This window comes from Cataglyphis hispanica, chromosome 7, assembly GCF_021464435.1.
Source record: "Cataglyphis hispanica isolate Lineage 1 chromosome 7, ULB_Chis1_1.0, whole genome shotgun sequence".
Lineage (NCBI taxonomy): Eukaryota > Metazoa > Arthropoda > Insecta > Hymenoptera > Formicidae > Cataglyphis > Cataglyphis hispanica.
Genome location: NC_065960.1, coordinates 7,100,283 through 7,119,500, shown reverse-complemented (window position 1 = coordinate 7,119,500; position 19,218 = coordinate 7,100,283). Strand labels below are relative to the sequence as shown.

The 19,218-nt window shown below is 31.2% G+C and overlaps 2 protein-coding genes across 9 annotated transcripts in view; one reads left to right on the top strand and one right to left on the bottom strand.

Annotated features, from left to right (window-relative positions):
- The window catches only part of LOC126851017 (transient receptor potential-gamma protein), an 81,014-nt gene that overhangs the window by 42,587 nt on the left and 19,209 nt on the right, over positions 1 to 19,218 (bottom strand). For 5 of the 8 annotated variants that reach the window (XM_050594549.1, XM_050594548.1, XM_050594550.1 and 2 more), the window contains one exon: positions 4,285 to 4,337. In XM_050594549.1, coding sequence (XP_050450506.1) covers positions 4,285 to 4,318 — 34 coding nt within the window. In that variant the 5' untranslated portion in view covers positions 4,319 to 4,337. The remainder of the gene's footprint in view (positions 1 to 4,284; positions 4,338 to 19,218) is intronic. The other 3 variants (XM_050594551.1, XM_050594552.1, XM_050594553.1) reach the window with 1 other exon arrangement.
- LOC126851044 (cytochrome P450 9e2-like) lies at positions 67 to 1,630 on the top strand. The gene is made up of 2 exons (XM_050594605.1): positions 67 to 244; positions 566 to 1,630. The coding sequence occupies exons 1-2, from the start codon at positions 67 to 69 to the stop codon at positions 1,582 to 1,584; spliced, it is 1,197 nt and encodes a 398-aa protein (XP_050450562.1). The 3' UTR covers positions 1,585 to 1,630.

The following is a 19,218-nucleotide window of genomic DNA, read 5'->3' as shown; positions in this document are numbered from 1 at the left end:
ATTCGTTTACTGATTTATGAATAATCTTCAAATAAGAGAAAATTTTCAAATAATATTGAAATAAATATGGAGTACTGGTGGATACTGTTGTCGATGGCTATGGGAACTCTTGGAGCTATCCATTTTTTCTATGGAAATTACAATTTCTTTCAAAGACGCGGTGTCATTTATATACCACCTATTCCAATATTAGGCGCTATGGCACCAGTCATATTTCGTCGAATATCATTTGCTGATTTTATCCGTAAGATATATAATTTCAATCCGGATGCAAAATACTATGGATTTTACGCCACAACAAATCCAGTAATTTTGCTTCGCGATTTGGAGCTCATTAAAACCGTTCTCGTTAAAAATTTCGAAGCGTTTCCCAATCATCCCAGTTTTATCAATTCTAATGAATTCTTGGTTAAACAAAATTTATTTTCTCTTCACGGAGAGGAGTGGCGAAATATGAGACATATGTTGAGTTCCTGTTTTACGTCCAGCAAGATAAAGAAAATGTTCGGATCGATGTCAGAATGTGCTGTAAATTTTACTAAATCTCTATCGACATTGCCAACAGATAATAACGATGTCGACATAAAAAATTTCTTCACGAAATATACGAGTGACGTCATCGCCATGTGTGTTTATGGAGTCAAAGTCGATTCTATGAAGGATCCGACAAACAAATTCTATATTTATGGCAAAGACATCTCGGAGATCAACATAATAAAGATTGTTTTTTTTCGAACCTTCCCCCGACTCTGGCGAATTCTCAATTTAAAGTTAATAAATAAACGCGTGTCGAAGTTTTTCGAAAACTTTATAAGAGTCACGCTCGCCACACGTGATGCCGAACAAGTTACACATTCGGATATGATACAGTTGATGATGAACATCAAGGATAAACAGGATCGAAGAAAATTGAATAGCGACGAAATAACTGCACAAACATTCTTGTTTTTCTTTGGTGGCTACGAGACCACTTCAACTACGTTATCTTTCGCAGCTTATGAAATCGCGGCTAATCCGGAAGTTCAGACTAGATTGCAACAAGAGATTGACAAAATCCTGGAAGAATCGAATTCTGAAGAAGTGACCTATAAAGTTATTAATCGTCTCGAATATCTAGATGCAGTCGTAAAAGAAGTTCTCAGATTTTATGCACCGACTTTCTTGGAAAGAGTATGCGACAAAAATTGTGAATTTCCACCAGCATTGCCGGGTGAGAAGCCTTTTTTCGTGGAGAAGGGCACGATTTGCTGGATCCCAGTTTTTGCGATTCATCATGATAATAAATACTACGAAAACCCGGACAAATTTTATCCAGAGAGATTTTTGAACAATAAAATGTATGACAACTCGTTTTGCTACATGCCGTTTGGATTAGGACCAAGGATGTGCCTAGGTAATAGATTCGCTGTGATGAAAATTAAGCTGTTATTGTTTCATCTGTTAGCGCGATGCAATCTGAAACCGTGTCCGAAAACCATATTACCGTTGAGATTCAGCAAGAAAGATATAATAATGAGACCAGAAGGTGGATTCTGGTTGAATATTCAATGTAGAAATAAGAATGTGCAACCTACATCCACATAGAAAAAAATTCTGCAATTTAATAGAATTTAATAGAATTTTAATCAAATTCCTTCAAAAAATCACAAATTCCAATAAAAAATTAATAAAATTAATATATTGTTAAATTAATGTAAATTAATAAAATTAATATAAATTAATAAATTGAATTTCTATATTCATTTAATACATACTTGTTTTTTTCTAGAAACAATAAATTTATTTTCTTTGTAGAATAGCGTATTATGTAGAGCGTAGTGCAAAATTATATAGCAAAAATTTTTAATTATTTTAATTATATTCTTTTTATATTATAGTGTAGATAATAATACAAATATATGTATGTGAAAAAAGTTTTTCGAGATTTCGGTTGACGAGATCTCGTTTCACGAGATTTAAAAATAAATATGTATTTCTGTATCATTTATGTTTTTAATATGACGATTGAATTTGTCTCATCACGAAAATTTTTGACTTTAATTTCATTTTACAATCAAAATTTTCAAGCTATTTGTTCCAATTCTTATGCAAGCTTATTAAATATTACTTACGATCTTGTACAATAAAAAGAATTTTGTGTATTGTTCGAAGCAAACGTTTATAATTAAAATATTTCGAAAGAGAACGTTCATTAAATTTTTGCTTTTCTACCTATTTTTCCTTTTTTCTCTTTCATTGTCATTTATATATTCATCTAATCATTATCTCACCATTATTATTGTTAATTTGAATATATTATGATTTTCAAGATTTATTCTCGAGATAACCGATTAAACTTTTTGTTAGAAATTATTATATAAAATTTCATTAATTTAATAAAATGTTTTCATAAATAACTAATTAAACAACTCTTGAATGTTTTTTAAATTTTAGATTTTGAAGCATTAGTTACGTGCACGATAATATAATTATAAATTTTCATTGAATTCATCATTTCTTGATTATGATATTTATACTTCATTATTTACATGTTGTATTAAAATAATATATTGAAGTAATTAATTGTTTTAGAAGAGAGATACGATTATAATTTACAAATTTTTATCTATCTTTAATTTATTTCTATTTAATTAATAAATACAAATTTTACAAATAATTATCCAAATAATCTTTTAATATTCCGTTAGATTTTAATAAACTATTTATACATTTAATCATTAATTTTGATTGTATTTATCTATACTTATTCTGAGAAAAATTAAAAATTAATATAAGCATTTTTCTACAATTTTTCTTATTATTGACTTCAACTAATTATTTTTTATTTCTATAATAGTCTTTTATTATTTTGTCACAAAAATTCTTACATAATTATCAGGAAAACTGCGTAATTTCTCTCGCATAATTAAATAATATGATTTTAGATTTTATTTTCCCAATATCATATCACATACTTTAAACAAAAATTTTTATTTATTTATGCTATAGAGAATCTGTTATGTAAAAATAATAATTTGGATTATTTTATATAATTTTTGCAGAAAGTAACAAAATTTTTGCAAGAATGTATTCGCTTTGTTGTTTTACGCGTTTCTTTCTTCTCAATTTTCGCCTTCGATACATGTTGATGTTTCTAATGTAATATCAGAACATATAATAGAGGACTGTTGGAATACGAGACAAATGATACGTGAATAACAAGGATGGTATCACGGTTGAATGAATCATTGTCAACTATCGAAGCGCAAATATCCGACAGTTGTACACAAAGATATCATCCAATAACGTATATAAAAATTAATATTAGTAGCAGTTTTTCCTGAATGAGTCTTAAAACGACGGATAATTAAAAAAAGATGTAACCGCGAAATAATGTGCGATAATTATCATTAAATGAACGCCGCATTAAAATTTCCCCGAATCCTAACGAGATTCAGACGGAGCGGAAGAGAGATATGGCCACGTAACGAGATTTTCGCGAAAATATTTCTCATCAATATTTTTTCGTTGAATTTTTTGAAAGTAATTCAAACGCTCGATATACTGTTCCATAAATATTTTCGTAAGACCGCGGCTATTTCTTCCACCAATGCATCAACGATCGTTCATTGTAATCAACGAAATATACGACTGGGTGCGTTCAAAGTTCCTTGGCAAAGATGAATAAGTATATTGAACTTTCGATGCGATAGTGACAATTTATTATGCACGAGATCTCTCATATTGAAACAAAAATATTGAAGATTTTTGCTGGATATTACGAACTTTCTCTCGTGTTCGCTGCGCAGCGAACATAAAATTTATGGAGATTGATCACGCGCCGGTTAATACCGTAATCATTCCAGAATATGCATGTCGCACTGCTTTAATTCTCATACGGTCAGTTATATGCAATATATAAAACTGACTAGCGATATTTCTCTAAGTACATTATGCTAAACACGTTTGATATAGAAGTACTCCATTGATTCTGTATTGATATTTTTTATATGTACTGTTATATTATTGCCATTATATATATATATATATAATCTTAAAAACGTGTAACTTTATTAAAATTTATTTTTTCTATTTAGTTAGACTTGTTGTTTTCTCGTTATCACTATCATTGTCAGAAAATGCATATAAATTTTTACTTGCTTAATCTTGAAATGACTAAAATTTGTGAATAATAAAATCCTTAAAAATAAATTTAAAGCAGTGGAAAACAGTTTTACAAGATTGGTGATAAGAAACAAAGACAATAAACAACAACGAAATCAATAGAAAACTTGTTTTGTCTACCTGTACTCACCGATCTCCGGTATGTTCCTGTCATGATTGCCCCCGGCTGAAAACTGAAACAGAAATTTTATATGATCATATGTGTGTTGACATTATCATATATAATATTTTAATAATGTAGATAGTTATATAAAATAAGATATATGATGTAGAAAATTTAATCTTACACTAAATAAAATTAGATCATAACATTGCACATATATTATAATTTGTAATCATATTTTTTTACATTGGTTTCATATGTAAAACGATCTTCTTTCCGTGATGTAAAGTCGTCATTATTTCTAACGCCCGCAACCAATCTTATTATCAATCTATGAATTCTTAAGATTGCTTATAAAAAATACTCCTTGTTTCCATCAAGTTTACTTAGGACGAAAGCGGATAGCGACATAGAGCGCACTTGAAAAAAGTGCTTTTACTCGGTGACGCCAAAAGAAACTTCAACGTTTTAGCAATGATGCGAGAACGCTTGTAAAATATGACACACCACTGTTTTCCTTGAAATCTAACAAATACTGTTACTTTTGCTTCCCTGTCCGACAGACACGACGATAGATCGATCCATACGATACATTACTCTGCGCGCTTTCTAACTTTCACGGAAAACTTTCACTTTACATAACATGGCGTGTTCAGAAAACACATTCCTTGCGCATCGAAGTTTAAAAAGAGTCGAGAAAAATTGTAGCTTATGCAAATCAAATCTGTCATTTTCATGTATTATATCAATTTTTAAAGATCATCGATGTCATTTTATGATTGTTATATTGTTACTATGATGTTAATATGATTGTTAAGCACACAATTTTAATTATTTAAAATTTTGAAACTACAAGAATTTTTTTATTTTATAAATTACGTATTTTGTGATAAAACCATACATATTTAATAATTTTCATTATTTAATAAATGTATCTCTTAGAAATAAAATGAATGCAATTCTGCGTTCCCCAACTCAAAAAAAGCAATCCTCATTATCATTAATATTAAAATAATTATCTTGTCATGTCAGAGTAAATAATTATTTCAGTGAATCAATATTATGCGCATTTACGTGATAATTAAAAGACCTATATGCCATACAATTTGTTAAAATTAAATAGAAAAAATACGCAAATGATTGTATTAATGATAAAATATCCAGCGTCACAGTCAGCAATCTCAACGATTAAATTACGCGACGCCGTGAAATATGTACGAGCGTCTTGAATTATACATTCGTAAAAAAAAAAAACGAGATATACGACGAGAGAAAATACTGCCTTTGCGACTCTTCTTCATCTCTTGCACGGCTGCGATCTCCGCGAGATATAAACCGGGTTTATTCGAAAAATCGTGATTCTCTTGGCAGATAGAAAACCGGCAAGAGAAGATATCCCGCGGCCCCATCTCTCTTTTACCGTGAGAGAGAAATTTTCAGATAACCCTCTTTCGCGGAAGGGAAATGGCGAGAGGTGCCTCTTGAGAGAGCAGCTTCTTCCTTGCGGGCTCGACCTTCCGGGCTTGGGAAATCGATAATCTGCCCTCCCTTGGCTTCCTGCAATTCTCCTCGATTTAGGGCCCGTGCCGTCTTCGCGCTCCAATGTTCAAGTGTGTCGATCGAGAACCCAATAACGTCGCACGCCGAAGACTGATTGAGGGTATGTTCACCGATACCTCTCGCTACATCCATGTTACCACATCTTCCGCTTTAACAGATTCCTAATATTGGCGAATTAACACGTTCTAAATTGTTATATTATTATATTTTATAAAACTAATTATATTATTATTATTAATGTGTATGTGTGTGTCATTTATATATTATTATTAATTCAAGAGTTTTCTTAATTATGTTTTTCGTTCAAATTTAAATTAAATATAATTTTTTTTAAAAATCTAATTTTCATCTCCTTCTTTAAAGGAGTGTAACTCGTCAAAGAGGATATAGAAGTATAAAATACCTTGATTTTTAACAAAGAATCATCTCCTGAAATTTTTCGCATTATTTAGAAACACTCTTTATATATATATAGAGTTTATATATAGAGTATTGTGAGTTTTGTCGCAAGATGCGTTAACCCCTTGAGATGAAAATGGAGCGTCAGGAGAGATTCGACGTCGTTGCGATTTATTTTCAATTCGTAATTTGCCGTCCCTGTTACGAATGTTTCGTGCAAACCTCCGTTCTAATGGCAACTCTTTCCTACTCATAAGTGGTGCACTTTACGGGATACGTAAGCCGCGAGAATTGACGGAAGCTCGTTCCGCTGTCTGCCCGTGAAAACCGAGCTTCACATGAAATTGATAAATTCACGTGGAATTCGCGGAAACTCGTAATGTGGGACACGAACGACAACCTTATTCCTATTTGATAAACTTCTCGTTGCAAATTTATAAAGCCAACCTCCAAGAGTTTTCGCTTGCATAACATTTCGTGATGTCTTGTATACACTGGAAAGAAGCGAGTGTAAACAGGATGTTTCGTAAAGCTTGCATTTCGAACGTCAAAAGTATACTCACTTGACAAATATGTATCTAAATCTGGCTTTGTTTAAAATTAAGTAACAAGATGTTAAAAAGTTAATTAAGATTAAAAATTAAAGGTTTTTTTTGCACGGATTAAGTTTTACGATCTAAATAGGTCGTCTTAATTTCACGTTGTTATCTTCTTTAAACATAAACTTTACTTTTACTTAAAAAAACTTTACTTGTAAGATTATATGCCTTTAGAAATTAAATCTTGCGATAAATGACTTTCATCGATTTTCTTGCTAAGGAGAAATTGACTCCAAAAAGATAAAAAAAAATCTGTGATTAAAAAATAATGCAATATAAATGAAATATTTTGCTGGTAATAAATTCTTATTTAGTAGTTAATGTCAAATGCAGCTTATGTGTAATTTTGAATAAAACAATAAATAAAATTTTTAAAACAAATCGCCCATTTTTCAGGTTGCAGAGGAAATTTCTTTTTATATCAATCAATGTTATCAGCCAACGACCATAAAATCAACAACCAACATAGGCCACGTGGATGGCTCGATTCATACGATGTTTGCCAACTCGTTGAATTTATCTCAATTCCATTAGTCCTCTAAATTTAGACACAAAGATCAACGCTTTGCAAGATTGCTGCTGTAAATCACGAACGCAACCCTTCTTTTTCAGACGTTAATGAAATCAAGATCGATTGAAATCATGATCGGCTTTGATGTAATTTTATCCCGCTTAAAGACTTGCTTACTCTAACCGATTTTTGGCGCGAGCTAAAATCGGAGATTAGCTTGCCAAAAATCCGATCACATTTCCAAATAACTTATTTTCCTCCACAACACGACAAAATGTATTCTTTAATGTCTTTTTGGCAAAAAATTAATTCAAAGAAAAATATTTTTAACTTGCCGAATAATCGAAAGAAAAAATGAAAATTTCGTTTTCTCCCAACATGTCCTTTAAGAATCTAAAAAGCAACTTTTAATAAATATTTCAATAAAAACGTCAAAAATACGATAGAAATTATAGCTTGTGATAAATATCACAAACACAAATAATATATTTTATTTACGCAAAACACATATAAAAAATTTCAATAATTTCATAAATTATACGTTAATTTAATTGAATATTCTCGATATATATATTTCGCAATCGGACATTCCTGAAAGAAATATTAAACAATGGCTAGAACGTGTATTAAAAAAGTCTGATTTAATATCTTCAGCTAAGAGTTTACAGATAAGTTTAATAACTTGCAGTTGACTTCAAATAAAATATTCCGCGATATTCCTAAAATGAACATCAAAGTGCGCAGAAAAGCGTGAAAAAATTTCACTATTGCATTAAAAACACAATCAAATATTAATGATATCAGTCGCGCATATAAAGAATGCTTAAAATATATTATAGTTGCAGAAAATAAGAAGAAAAAATTATAAAATACAAAAATATCAGAAAGAAATAATGCTTAAATTGCAAAATGTAATCGAAGCTCCCTCGTGCATTTATAAAGCTACCTTGGATTTCCTGTCGACTTATCTTTTACATCCTATCGATGGCTGCGAGCAAAATTGTATTCTCGCAAGGTGACACTCTATAGACCCCTTATCGTTCCTTATCCGTCAACCTGGCACGAGGGAACAGCAACGATAACGCGGACAAAGAACGCGCGTGAACGAGAGATAAATGAGAGCGACGGCACAGAATTCGATTTCCTTCGGTTTTGCGCGTCGCCGGAAAATATGCATGTAACGATGAACGCGTAACGAGAGAAGGCTATAGAGAGAAAAGCACAGGCGGTATTTACTTCGTCATTATGGCGATTGAATGGGGCCTCGATTAAATCGCGCTTGAGAACGCGGTTTGCATTGATTAAAGCGATGAGGGGAAACGGGCTGCCAGGAAGAATTTGTGCATCCACGAAAATACCTATTCCAAAATTTACATATGAATGTGTAAATATGTTGATCGCAAATCCGAAAGTAGAGAGTCCGTGACACGTCGGAGCTTTCGTCGAACAATCGATCGATTATTCGGTCCAATTTTACGAGCGGATGCGTCACATTGACAAGTTAATCGATGTCACCAGTTCATGGCATTCGCGTTACAATTGTTTGATCGCCATTGCCCGGTGATATTTGTGAACAACCATCTATGAATTTAGAACAATTCGGTAATTGCTTAGGACGGTTACTCCGTTATTGCAATCAAGAATTAAAATTGTTACAATTAATGAAATCAAATTTGCATACATAATAGACGTACGAGATTGAGCTATATATTCGTTTCAGACAATGGAAATCATATAAATTAAAGATGTTTTTTATAAAAAATGATCATCTACTGGATTCATCTCTTCCTTCTCTAAATGGATTCGGCACACAAATACAATCCTGTATCCAACCATTTATATGATATACCGTTTCTTATACATATATTCTTTTTATAATACATTTGTGTGCGACAGAAAAACTTCAGTGAGGATAAATGATGGTGTACGTTAAGAGCGAATGGACCAAATCCCTTGCCGTTCACATCGTTCTTTCCGGATGTTTTATTTTTTTATCGTCGCATCGTTTGTTATCAAACTGTCGAGCCCAGTAAGAAGTGCCGATAGCGACGCAAGATTACAAAGAATTGATGTCTGCCGGATAATTAAGAGTTTATCCGTTCTACGTTCAAGTAACACGCTCGAGTTTTTCGTTCCGCGAAATCATCAATTCAATAAAGATAGAAGGCGAGCGCAATTTTTCAAGAAGATATTGCTGTTGAGAATTTATTTTAAAATATATATCAAAAAAATAATTGGCTCGTATAATATAGGAATTGCCAATATTGAGCTGGAAGTATGTAAGCCAAAAGAATTCTAATTGCCTAAAGAATTTAAATTGTGATTAGAAAGTATAAAAGAATCAACTCAAAATTTGAAAAAATAAGAGAAAATGAAATAATCGTGGATCTTTAATGTACATTATTCAACCCATTACTTATTTCTTGAGATTTGATTTTTGTGTATTTTGTTATATTTTCTTTATATGCAATTTTAAGAAAATGTATGAAATTTTATTTTCATTAAATGGAAAATTAATACATCAAAAAATTATTTCAATTTCAAAACGCGTTTGTCTGATAACAGAATATTTCTTATTTTAAGAATATTTATCTTCTACGTCATAAATATATACATATATTTAAAGCTGCAAATATCTCAAAAAATAAAAATTTGTGTATTGTGTTTTTCTCGTTTTATAAATATTTCTTTTACGATATGAAAATTTCAACCCTATTGTAAAATCGTAGAATATTATTTTTTTATATTTCATAAATTTATTATTTAAAGAAATTGTAACAATTTCGCAAAAACAACCTGAAGGATACTTTTATATAAAAATATATCACTTTTTATTGCAATATATAACACTTATAATTAGCAAAAAACATATTATTCTAAAAAAAATTAAAATTTTTGAAGAAAGTCGATGTAAAATTCATTTTTATGTGTATATTAAAATCCGTTATCGATTTAAAAATTGTCGAATTTTTAAATTAGAGAATAAGAATATCACATTTTATGTTCATGATAAATCTCACTTTTCGTCGGTATTGACTCACGAGCGTATACGCGACAATGACGCGGATTTACGATGAGAAAGAATTTTGAAATACAGTGCGAAAAAATTTCACCATTGGAGGAAAACGGAGTCGTGAGATATTCGTCGTAGCTGTCAAGTCATTTTCCAAGATTTGCAGTGAATTCGCTGGTGTAACATGCTGCATGACGTAGTATTGACAGCCCGCAAATATCGAAAGCATCTTCCGTAGACCCATCGCGTCCTTTTTCCCTTCCTCTCTCATCCCTCTCTTGACATCATTCATTTTGCCTCTACGAATGAGACGATGATGCCGAAAGATCTTTAGGAATAGAGGCATCTACGATTTTTAGGAACTCATCGTCGAATCGAAAAATATATGATCTATCGCAAACTTTGATCAGCGACTGTGTTAGTTTTGATTAAAATATCACACTGTTTTTGCTTGGAATAAAGTTTATTATTTCGTTTTATTTTTCTAAAATTTACCCAAATTTTATTATTTATTAGTATTTTATATTGAGTTCGCGATCTGCACATACTTTTAAAAAGATTGTATAAATACGGTAATAAATCTGTTACACAAAAGTTAAAAAAAGTTAAAAAAAGAGTTATATAGAAATTCAGATTCAATTTAATTATTCTTTTGATTTCTTAAAACGAGTGTCTTTTCGTCAAGATACGGAGAAGAATATCTGTTGTTCTCATATCTAAATGACAATGGATGATTGCGCTGAAACGAATATAACACAAATAAATAGATACGAACGAATAAATGAGATTTGTTCAGATAAAGGGTAGAGTTAATGTCATAATTACAATGCAAATTTCTTTAAAATCTGTTTATAACGAAAACAATGCGTTTGAAACATGAAAGTTATTTGCAAATTAAATTTCTAATCCATCAAGATGTAATAACTGAATATGTACATGCTGAAATATCAGTGATAAATCAGTAATAACGAAAGTAACCGAATAAAAGGACCTTTTTTTTAATGTAATCATATAAAAGAGACAAATAGTTGCGACAAATAGTTCGTTGTGACACAATTGCGACATGAATTAATGATTGTCCAGAAATGAATGCAGCCTCCGGGTAATCGCAGAAATGAAAAACCGCATATAGAGTGGACGGGTAGGGTGTTCTTGACATCCGCGGAAAGGGTACCGAGCGGACAGGATTTTTGACAAAAGTTAAACGAAACTGTTGGGAAATTGCAGTCGTAGGCAGAATGTCGTGTGCAACGAGTGCATCGTCATTTTTGCATCAGTCGTTATTTGTTACGGATTCATCGGCCATCCATTGTATCGAACAACGATATTCTCACGGGAGTTAACAGTTGAATCGTAAATCTAAAGAAGAGTCCTTTTATAACGCGTCACTATGTATATTCTAAAGAGACTCAGTTTTTTTTTTCTAAAGAATTTTGAAATAAAGATTTTATAAAAGATCATGAGTTATTCAACGAAAGACAAAACTTTAAATATGTATAATATAATTTTATTTAAATAAATTATCTAAATGTCATTCTAAAATTATCATTTTTGTTTCAAGCTAAAAATTTATTTTTGCCACTTATTTAAGAAGAGTTTCGCCCTTATTTTTTCGTCAAATTCGTCTGTATATCAGAGAAAATGTACAATAAAAAATTTGTAAAAGTTCGTAAACTATTTGTAAATTAAAAGAATTTTCCTACAATAGGTGAAATTTTTGGTATTTTGCACTTTTACGACTGCATCATTGACAGAGAAGACCGGAAGTGAGCAGCGGCTTTTCAGTATTATATCTGTTCGGATCGTGACATATAACGACGTGACTTTCGTTTGGAGAAATGCCACATGCACAGCGTATCTGTCGTTATAAATCACGCATTACCGAAACAACTGTCGGTCCGGCATGCTTGGTTTCGATAAAGGCACAGAAAGAGAGAACGAGAAAAATCGGAACAAACGTCATATCAACGCGATGATATTTACCAGGAGCGGTAGCGTCGTTCAACCGGAGAATAAGGTATTTGTCCTCGATGACGAATCGTGCATTCGCGGCCGAAGAACGATGCAAAATGCAAAATCCATCGCGCCCTGGCGAGCGACGAATTATCGGTCCGCCAATTTCCGGCGTGAAAATTAATGATTTACGCGAAGAGCAACACTCTCCAGCCTCGTCGCGTGCGATAAATATGAGTGTTCTTGAACCAATCGTGTTTCGGTCAAACTTTTCAGCATCAAAGATCTTGTAAAATTCTTCTCCCGACGTTGTTAAAACATTTATGTTACGCAAATAGCGAAAATCGCGTAAAATTTGTGCTGTTGATGGAAGAGAGATTTCATCGCGGCATAAAAGAGTGAACGATGTTACCGCGCGCGAAGTGAAATGATTTTGCTGCGTTCGATAAAATAATAAAAATAATCCGTATGTGAGAGAACGCGATAAGGTGGATTTTATTTCGCGAACCGGCATTGTATATTGATAAGCCATAAATTATCCCGATAGGATTTGCCGCGTGTCTCCGTCGCTCGCTTCCTTTTACAAATTTTAATCGCGGTCCGGCTTTTTATCGTCGCGATTTATACGAGCAGTTGCTTGCAAAGCTCGTATTATCTTCGTAGAACACAACTTGTTTGATTCTCCATTCTTGGACTCAACGTTTCCCATTCATCCGATTGTTCTCAATTATCTGTATCGTTTCGCGAAAATGAGAAAATGTAACACTATATATAAAAATCTGCATTACGTAACTGTATTAATTGTATTAACTGTATAAATTGTAGTATTTAAATAAATTAAATATTTAACATAAAATAGTTAATTATATGATTAAGTGAATAGTTAATTATATGATTAAGTAAATTATAATATTTAAAATTACTTTAAGATGCATTTAATTTCCACGTTTCAACTCTATTAATAAATAAACATACCTTATAATGTCACCATCAGCAAATAATAATACGCTCCATCTTCATTATTCCTATTGGCGCAATTTTTCCGCGACACTCTGAGCGAAAAAGAACGTAATTGAGCGTAAAATAAGATATTTATACGCATATGCTGAACGATTTCTCACAAAGGAAATGCTCGTAAAGTTTGCCATACAAAACAACCTATAATTAAACGCTCGCAGGCAGTTGCGGTCAAATTTGCATATAATTGGGATTAAAGCGTTTTGCGACAGAGACTGGAAAAAAGGTGACGAGCCGGCAACGAGCTTTTGTACGTCCTACGATGAAATATTCGCTACGTTTTTTGCAATTGATTAAAATTTGAACCAAACGCCAATACATGCCTTCTCTTTTCTTCCCCATAATATATACATATATATATTCTTTAATTTTGCATTTCAGCTAATCCTCACTATTCTTCGTCCTTACGTTGATTTATTCAAATTTGATCATGCTCGTGTTTTTAATCTTAATTAAGTCATGAGCTATTTTATTAATATTTTTATTAAAAAAAAAAATTGATAATTTTATCTTCACGATTATTTAATGAAATAAAATAAATCATGACATTTAATAATAAAAGTATTAACAACGAATTTTAACGGTATGTAGTATATAGACTGCATTTCGCCCGTATCGTTGTCGGGACATTTTGTAATTATTCTCGCGCAATGGTGTTTACTCGTCAATGAGACACCAGAGATAATAACGGGCAAATAATTTCGATCTGCTTCGAGACATTTACGGAATTCAATTTAGAAGAAGTGATAGCACAGACAAGCGAAATATCTGCGCTATTTATTCAAGAACTTTGATTAACATTACAAACGCCACAAATAATCATGCCGCAATAATCATATTAACTAGCAAAATATTATTGTGCATTAATTAATTATTGTTTGATTAGCCCAAACCACGTTAAACTATTAAACATTTTTAACTTTATTATCCAAGTGTCTCTTATTTAATTTTGTCACTCTAGTCATATTAAATTTTAATATCTAGCGAAATTGATTACGAATTAATGAAACTTGTAATTGTGCATATTACAAAGATTAAAAAGATATTAGCTGTAAAACTTGATTGTATGATATTCAATTTTCTATAGTTAACGCGTACAATCGTAAAATATTGCGGTAAATATTGACGAAAATAGAGATAAGAGGTTTATGGCAGACCATATTAAAGCAACGTTATATCGTGCGATTGCTACGAGAGAAAATAAAGAAACACATTCCGACTATTTGTATGACCTCGTGTTGGTCGATTTAGAAAGGTCGACGGATTAGCAGTAAAACGAATATCAAAGTACCGATGTCAGCTGTTATACGCGAAAGCTCGCATGAACAAACTCTTTCATAGTGGTTTATATCAGATTGCATCCGGTAGACCGCGCTTAACTGACCTAGACATTTGATGCCCGAAATATAAAATAAAATAAAATGAAATGAAAACAGCATTTCAAGCGGATTATATGCGGATGAGAGAGATGAACCTTTTTATTGCGAAATTTACACGACTGCAACATTATAATCGTACTTTATTCGCAAGATAATCTTTCAGCATTGTGCAGCAATTATTTATTTTGCCCTTTTTATTCGCATCGCAAATGAATTTATTTACGTTAAAATGTTCGTGATAATATAGCGCAAAAAAACAAGGGGTATAAGAGAAAAAGAGGAATAGAAAGATATATTCAAAAACAGAGAGATAGAGAGAGAAAAAAGAGAGGAAAAGCGCATATTAATCGTTGATGATTTAGCGTTCATTTAGCGTCATTCGAGCATTTATTTGCAATGTCGAATTTTACAATGACGTATTTTATAAATTGTATGAGCGCGAGATGTCGATACTGGTTTTCCAATCTCCGGTAAATCGGATTAATGACATTCTCTATAAACATGTAAAAGAATGCTAAAAATTTCGGATTAATAATTTTGCTCAACGTTTTGCTCGTCTTTACGTAGAATTTTACTTTAGAAAAAAAATATAAATAACTTATAACAAGTGCACATTTTATATTTTATGTACAACGAGCTTCTCTCATATAGCACCACATTTTACAAATAAAAAGAAATAGTAATTTAATTCTCAGTATTATATAACTTACTTAATTTTTTGTTACAAAGACAAAAGTTATTTCCACTGTATAATACGCTTATAATTCTATTCTAAAAAGTACTTACTACGCATTGTAGCAACTGTGCTATTAACTATAATAAGCAAGAAAAAAAATAATTTAATTTTCAATGTTATTTAATTATTTATCGATAAAAAAAAAATTACTTTCAATGTTACAATCTTAAATTTAGTAAAGAAGAATAAAAGATAAAATAAAAACTTCTTTACTACTTCTATTTTTTTAGAACCGAAACTCTGTCACATATGAAAGTTTCCGCGAAATTGTTAACGCAAAAGCACGTGAATATTGTGGTCGCGTCCGAAATTACGCTTCTCGGCTCGATTTACGAAAGCGAGGCGAAAAGTGCGAACAAAGTTAACTTCTCGGATCGCGGGGACGACTTGTCCTCGCAGTATTCTCTAAGCTTTGCGAGAAATTTTCCCTGGGAAACCTATGTGCAAGCGCAGCTGCAACTTTCGCGAGAGCACGCATCGCGCAATCTTCTTGCCTCGAACGTTTAATATTCACGACGCTCCGTAGAATTGCGTGAATTACAATTTGTTGTAATTCAAGATGTAGCAGTACAGTTTGCGCATCTAATTAGAAAGTACGTGATTGTGTGTGCCTATTCTAATTGCTAACTATATCACGCAGTATAATTAAAACAATATTGTATCACACAGTATTGCTTAATTATAAATAGATTATACGTTGAATTAGGATCAAAAAACTGTCCAAAACATACATTTTTAATAATAATTTTTGTTAATAAAAATTTTACAATAATAAATGTTCTTAATATCTAACGCTTATCTGCCATTATTCTCACTTAATTGTTTGTTTCTGAGCCTATGGTTATTATTATTTATTATTTAGTTTATATAATCTATAAAAATATAAATATAATTATATAAATGTATAAATTTACATAAAATATATAATTTAATTAATATATTTTATATATATATATAAAATTATTAAATTTCTACATTATAATTGAATCTCAAAATTGAATCTCAAAATTTAATCTTAATTAATTCTCGCTTCGTTAATTCTCCTCGTATTCTCCGTGAATTGAATATGTTCGCTTACCAATAGCGTAGCAAATTCGACAGTGCGAAAGAGCGATTTCATCAACGAAATAAGCCGTCCGCATTCCTGTGGTTCCCACGAAAGTGGGAACTTCAAGGGGACTTCACAAAAGTTCAATCCCCGATATCGACGCGTAAAAATAGCCGCGAACGGCGATAAAAATGTAACCGCGCGCAAAATATCCGCACATTGCGGCCTTCCCTCGTTTCCCATAAACGTGATGTGCAATGTGTTAAATAAAAAAAAAAAAAGAAAGAAAAAAAAGTCGTCCCGGGAACTCAAAAAGAAACTGTAAACTTGCGCGTTTCCACGTTGATTGCAATCGCGCCCTCCTCAAGGGAATTTTCGAGAAGAAGCCCGGTATGCTTTTGCTTTCACGAGACTACCGAAGATAAATCGATGATTCTGACGAAAATCTCGTTTCAAACGTCGAATCAGCTCTACAAAAATAAATACAAAACGGTACCAGACTCAAATTTTTTTTTCGCGTCCGTCTTTCGATCTACATATACATATATGTTTGGTTTCTTTTTGTTGCTCGGCCCATTTATCAAATTAATATAAATCGGCGATTTCCGGTCAGAAAGTAAGTTTTCCTTCTAAGCCAATATATGTACTGAAATAATTCTCGATTAACATGACATGAAATTTGATTAGATAATCACAATTTAACATCAATAGTAAGTGTGTATGATTTTCAATATTTAAATAAAATTAAATAAGAATATTTACAATTGAGAAACTCGGTAGCAGAACTACGTGATCACGTGTTACTATATAGCATAAGAATTAAAATCATTTTGTTCGGCAAATCTTTCTGTGATAGAAAAATATACGAGATTGTATATTGGTCTATTTGCTTTTCATTTTTCTAAAAATGAGTTCTATATATTTAATTTATATTGTGTATATATATATATATATATATATATATATATATATATATATATATATATAGAGGAGAGAGAGAGAGAGAGAGAAAATTTCTCTATTTTATTATAGAACATATAAATTAGTTTATTCTCTATTATTTAGCTAATTCTGCATTATTTATTATTAAATAAAATAATTTTTGAAAAATAGCTTAGCGTGCAATATTATAAATTTATCATAACAATTATTTTACAATGTAAATGCTCTCGAATCAATTGCTATACCATGAATAAAGATAACAACTCAAACAGATATATAAATAATCTTCCGTGTGTTATTTAAAAAAATACTAAAAATATATACGTGGAAAAAGAAATACAAGAATGTAAATAGAAGATGTAAACGAATATAAATAGAGATATAAACGAGAAATGAAAAAGCGCGGCAAGATGATCGGTCCATGAGTACTCTCGAGTTGATACTTACGCTGTATAAACTTTCATCGAGTAGAAATGGTGTTCACTTAAGAGACTTTACTGGCAAACGCAATTATTTGCTTATATATAATATTTAGTATAATTTAAAGTAAAAATAATATAGATGTTATATTATTTCAATATGATATATACAGAGTATTTTGGCTTTTTCGTCTACTTTCTTTTTATGTATAAATTCTGAAATCCCTTTGTGAAGTATTTGTTTATATTGTATACATTTATATATGTATTAGAAATCAAATTTTATTTAATTGTACAACTTTTTCAGCAATTTGGTTAATTTTTCTATTTCAAATGTAAGTCTAAGATGAGCAAAGTTATACATGGTTAAGTAAAGTTATTTAGAAATGCTAATGAATGCGGTTCCTCGGTTTCAAGTCGATTCACGTCGTACGTTAAATGCAATGAGCTAGCGTAGAGCTTTCACCGGAAATGAATCGTATGAAATCAAGAAACGGCTGCAGTTCATAAAATCAAAGTAGAATCTCTGCAGCATTCGATTTTGTCTGAATCAAAGTACACCAAAAGAGTAAAATTTTCAAGAAACAAAACAGCTTATTTTCTCTTTTTATACGTTTTCTTTTTTTTTCTTTTAATCTTTCATTTTTCAAGAGTTTCGACTTCTTTTCTATTCCATTCTCTCTCTCTCTCTCTCTCTCTCTCTCTCTCTCTCTCTCTCTCTCTCTCTCTCTTGTAACGATATACAAAGAGAATATTTTGTGTAATATTTATAATTGTAGTTCAAGAAATTAGATAATAAATTAGTGGAATATCTATCAGCAAGTATTAACATGTGACAAGTTATTTTAATAAATAAGACAAATAATAAAAAATAAAGAAAAAAATAAATTTAGGATAGAAAAATCAATATACTATAATTATAATATATACTACAGATCACAAAAAAAAATTTGTTACACAATATCGGATATTAAATATCTTGAAATTACGTTTCAATATTGACAGTTTCATATTTTCATAGAAATTGAAAATAAATAACGCGTCTCATGAAATTTATAGTAAAGAAGTAACGAGATTTGTGTGTATTTAAATAAATTTTTTTTATTCAAAAGCAGACGTTTTACATTTGTAAGGTGCCGAAGTAAAGCGGGTGTTCAAATCTATTTCGGCCACGTCGGAAACGCGGAATTGGTTTAAATCGCAACGCAGTACATGAAATATCATGAGAAGAGCTTTCAAAATGTGATATAAAGTGCTTTTATGGAACGGCTTCTAGAATTCTATTAAAAATTTTATGAACGCGCTTTCAAATACGGGTACTTTTATCAATTCTTATCAACCATTCTTCCTTAAGAATGGCGACACTCAAATTATT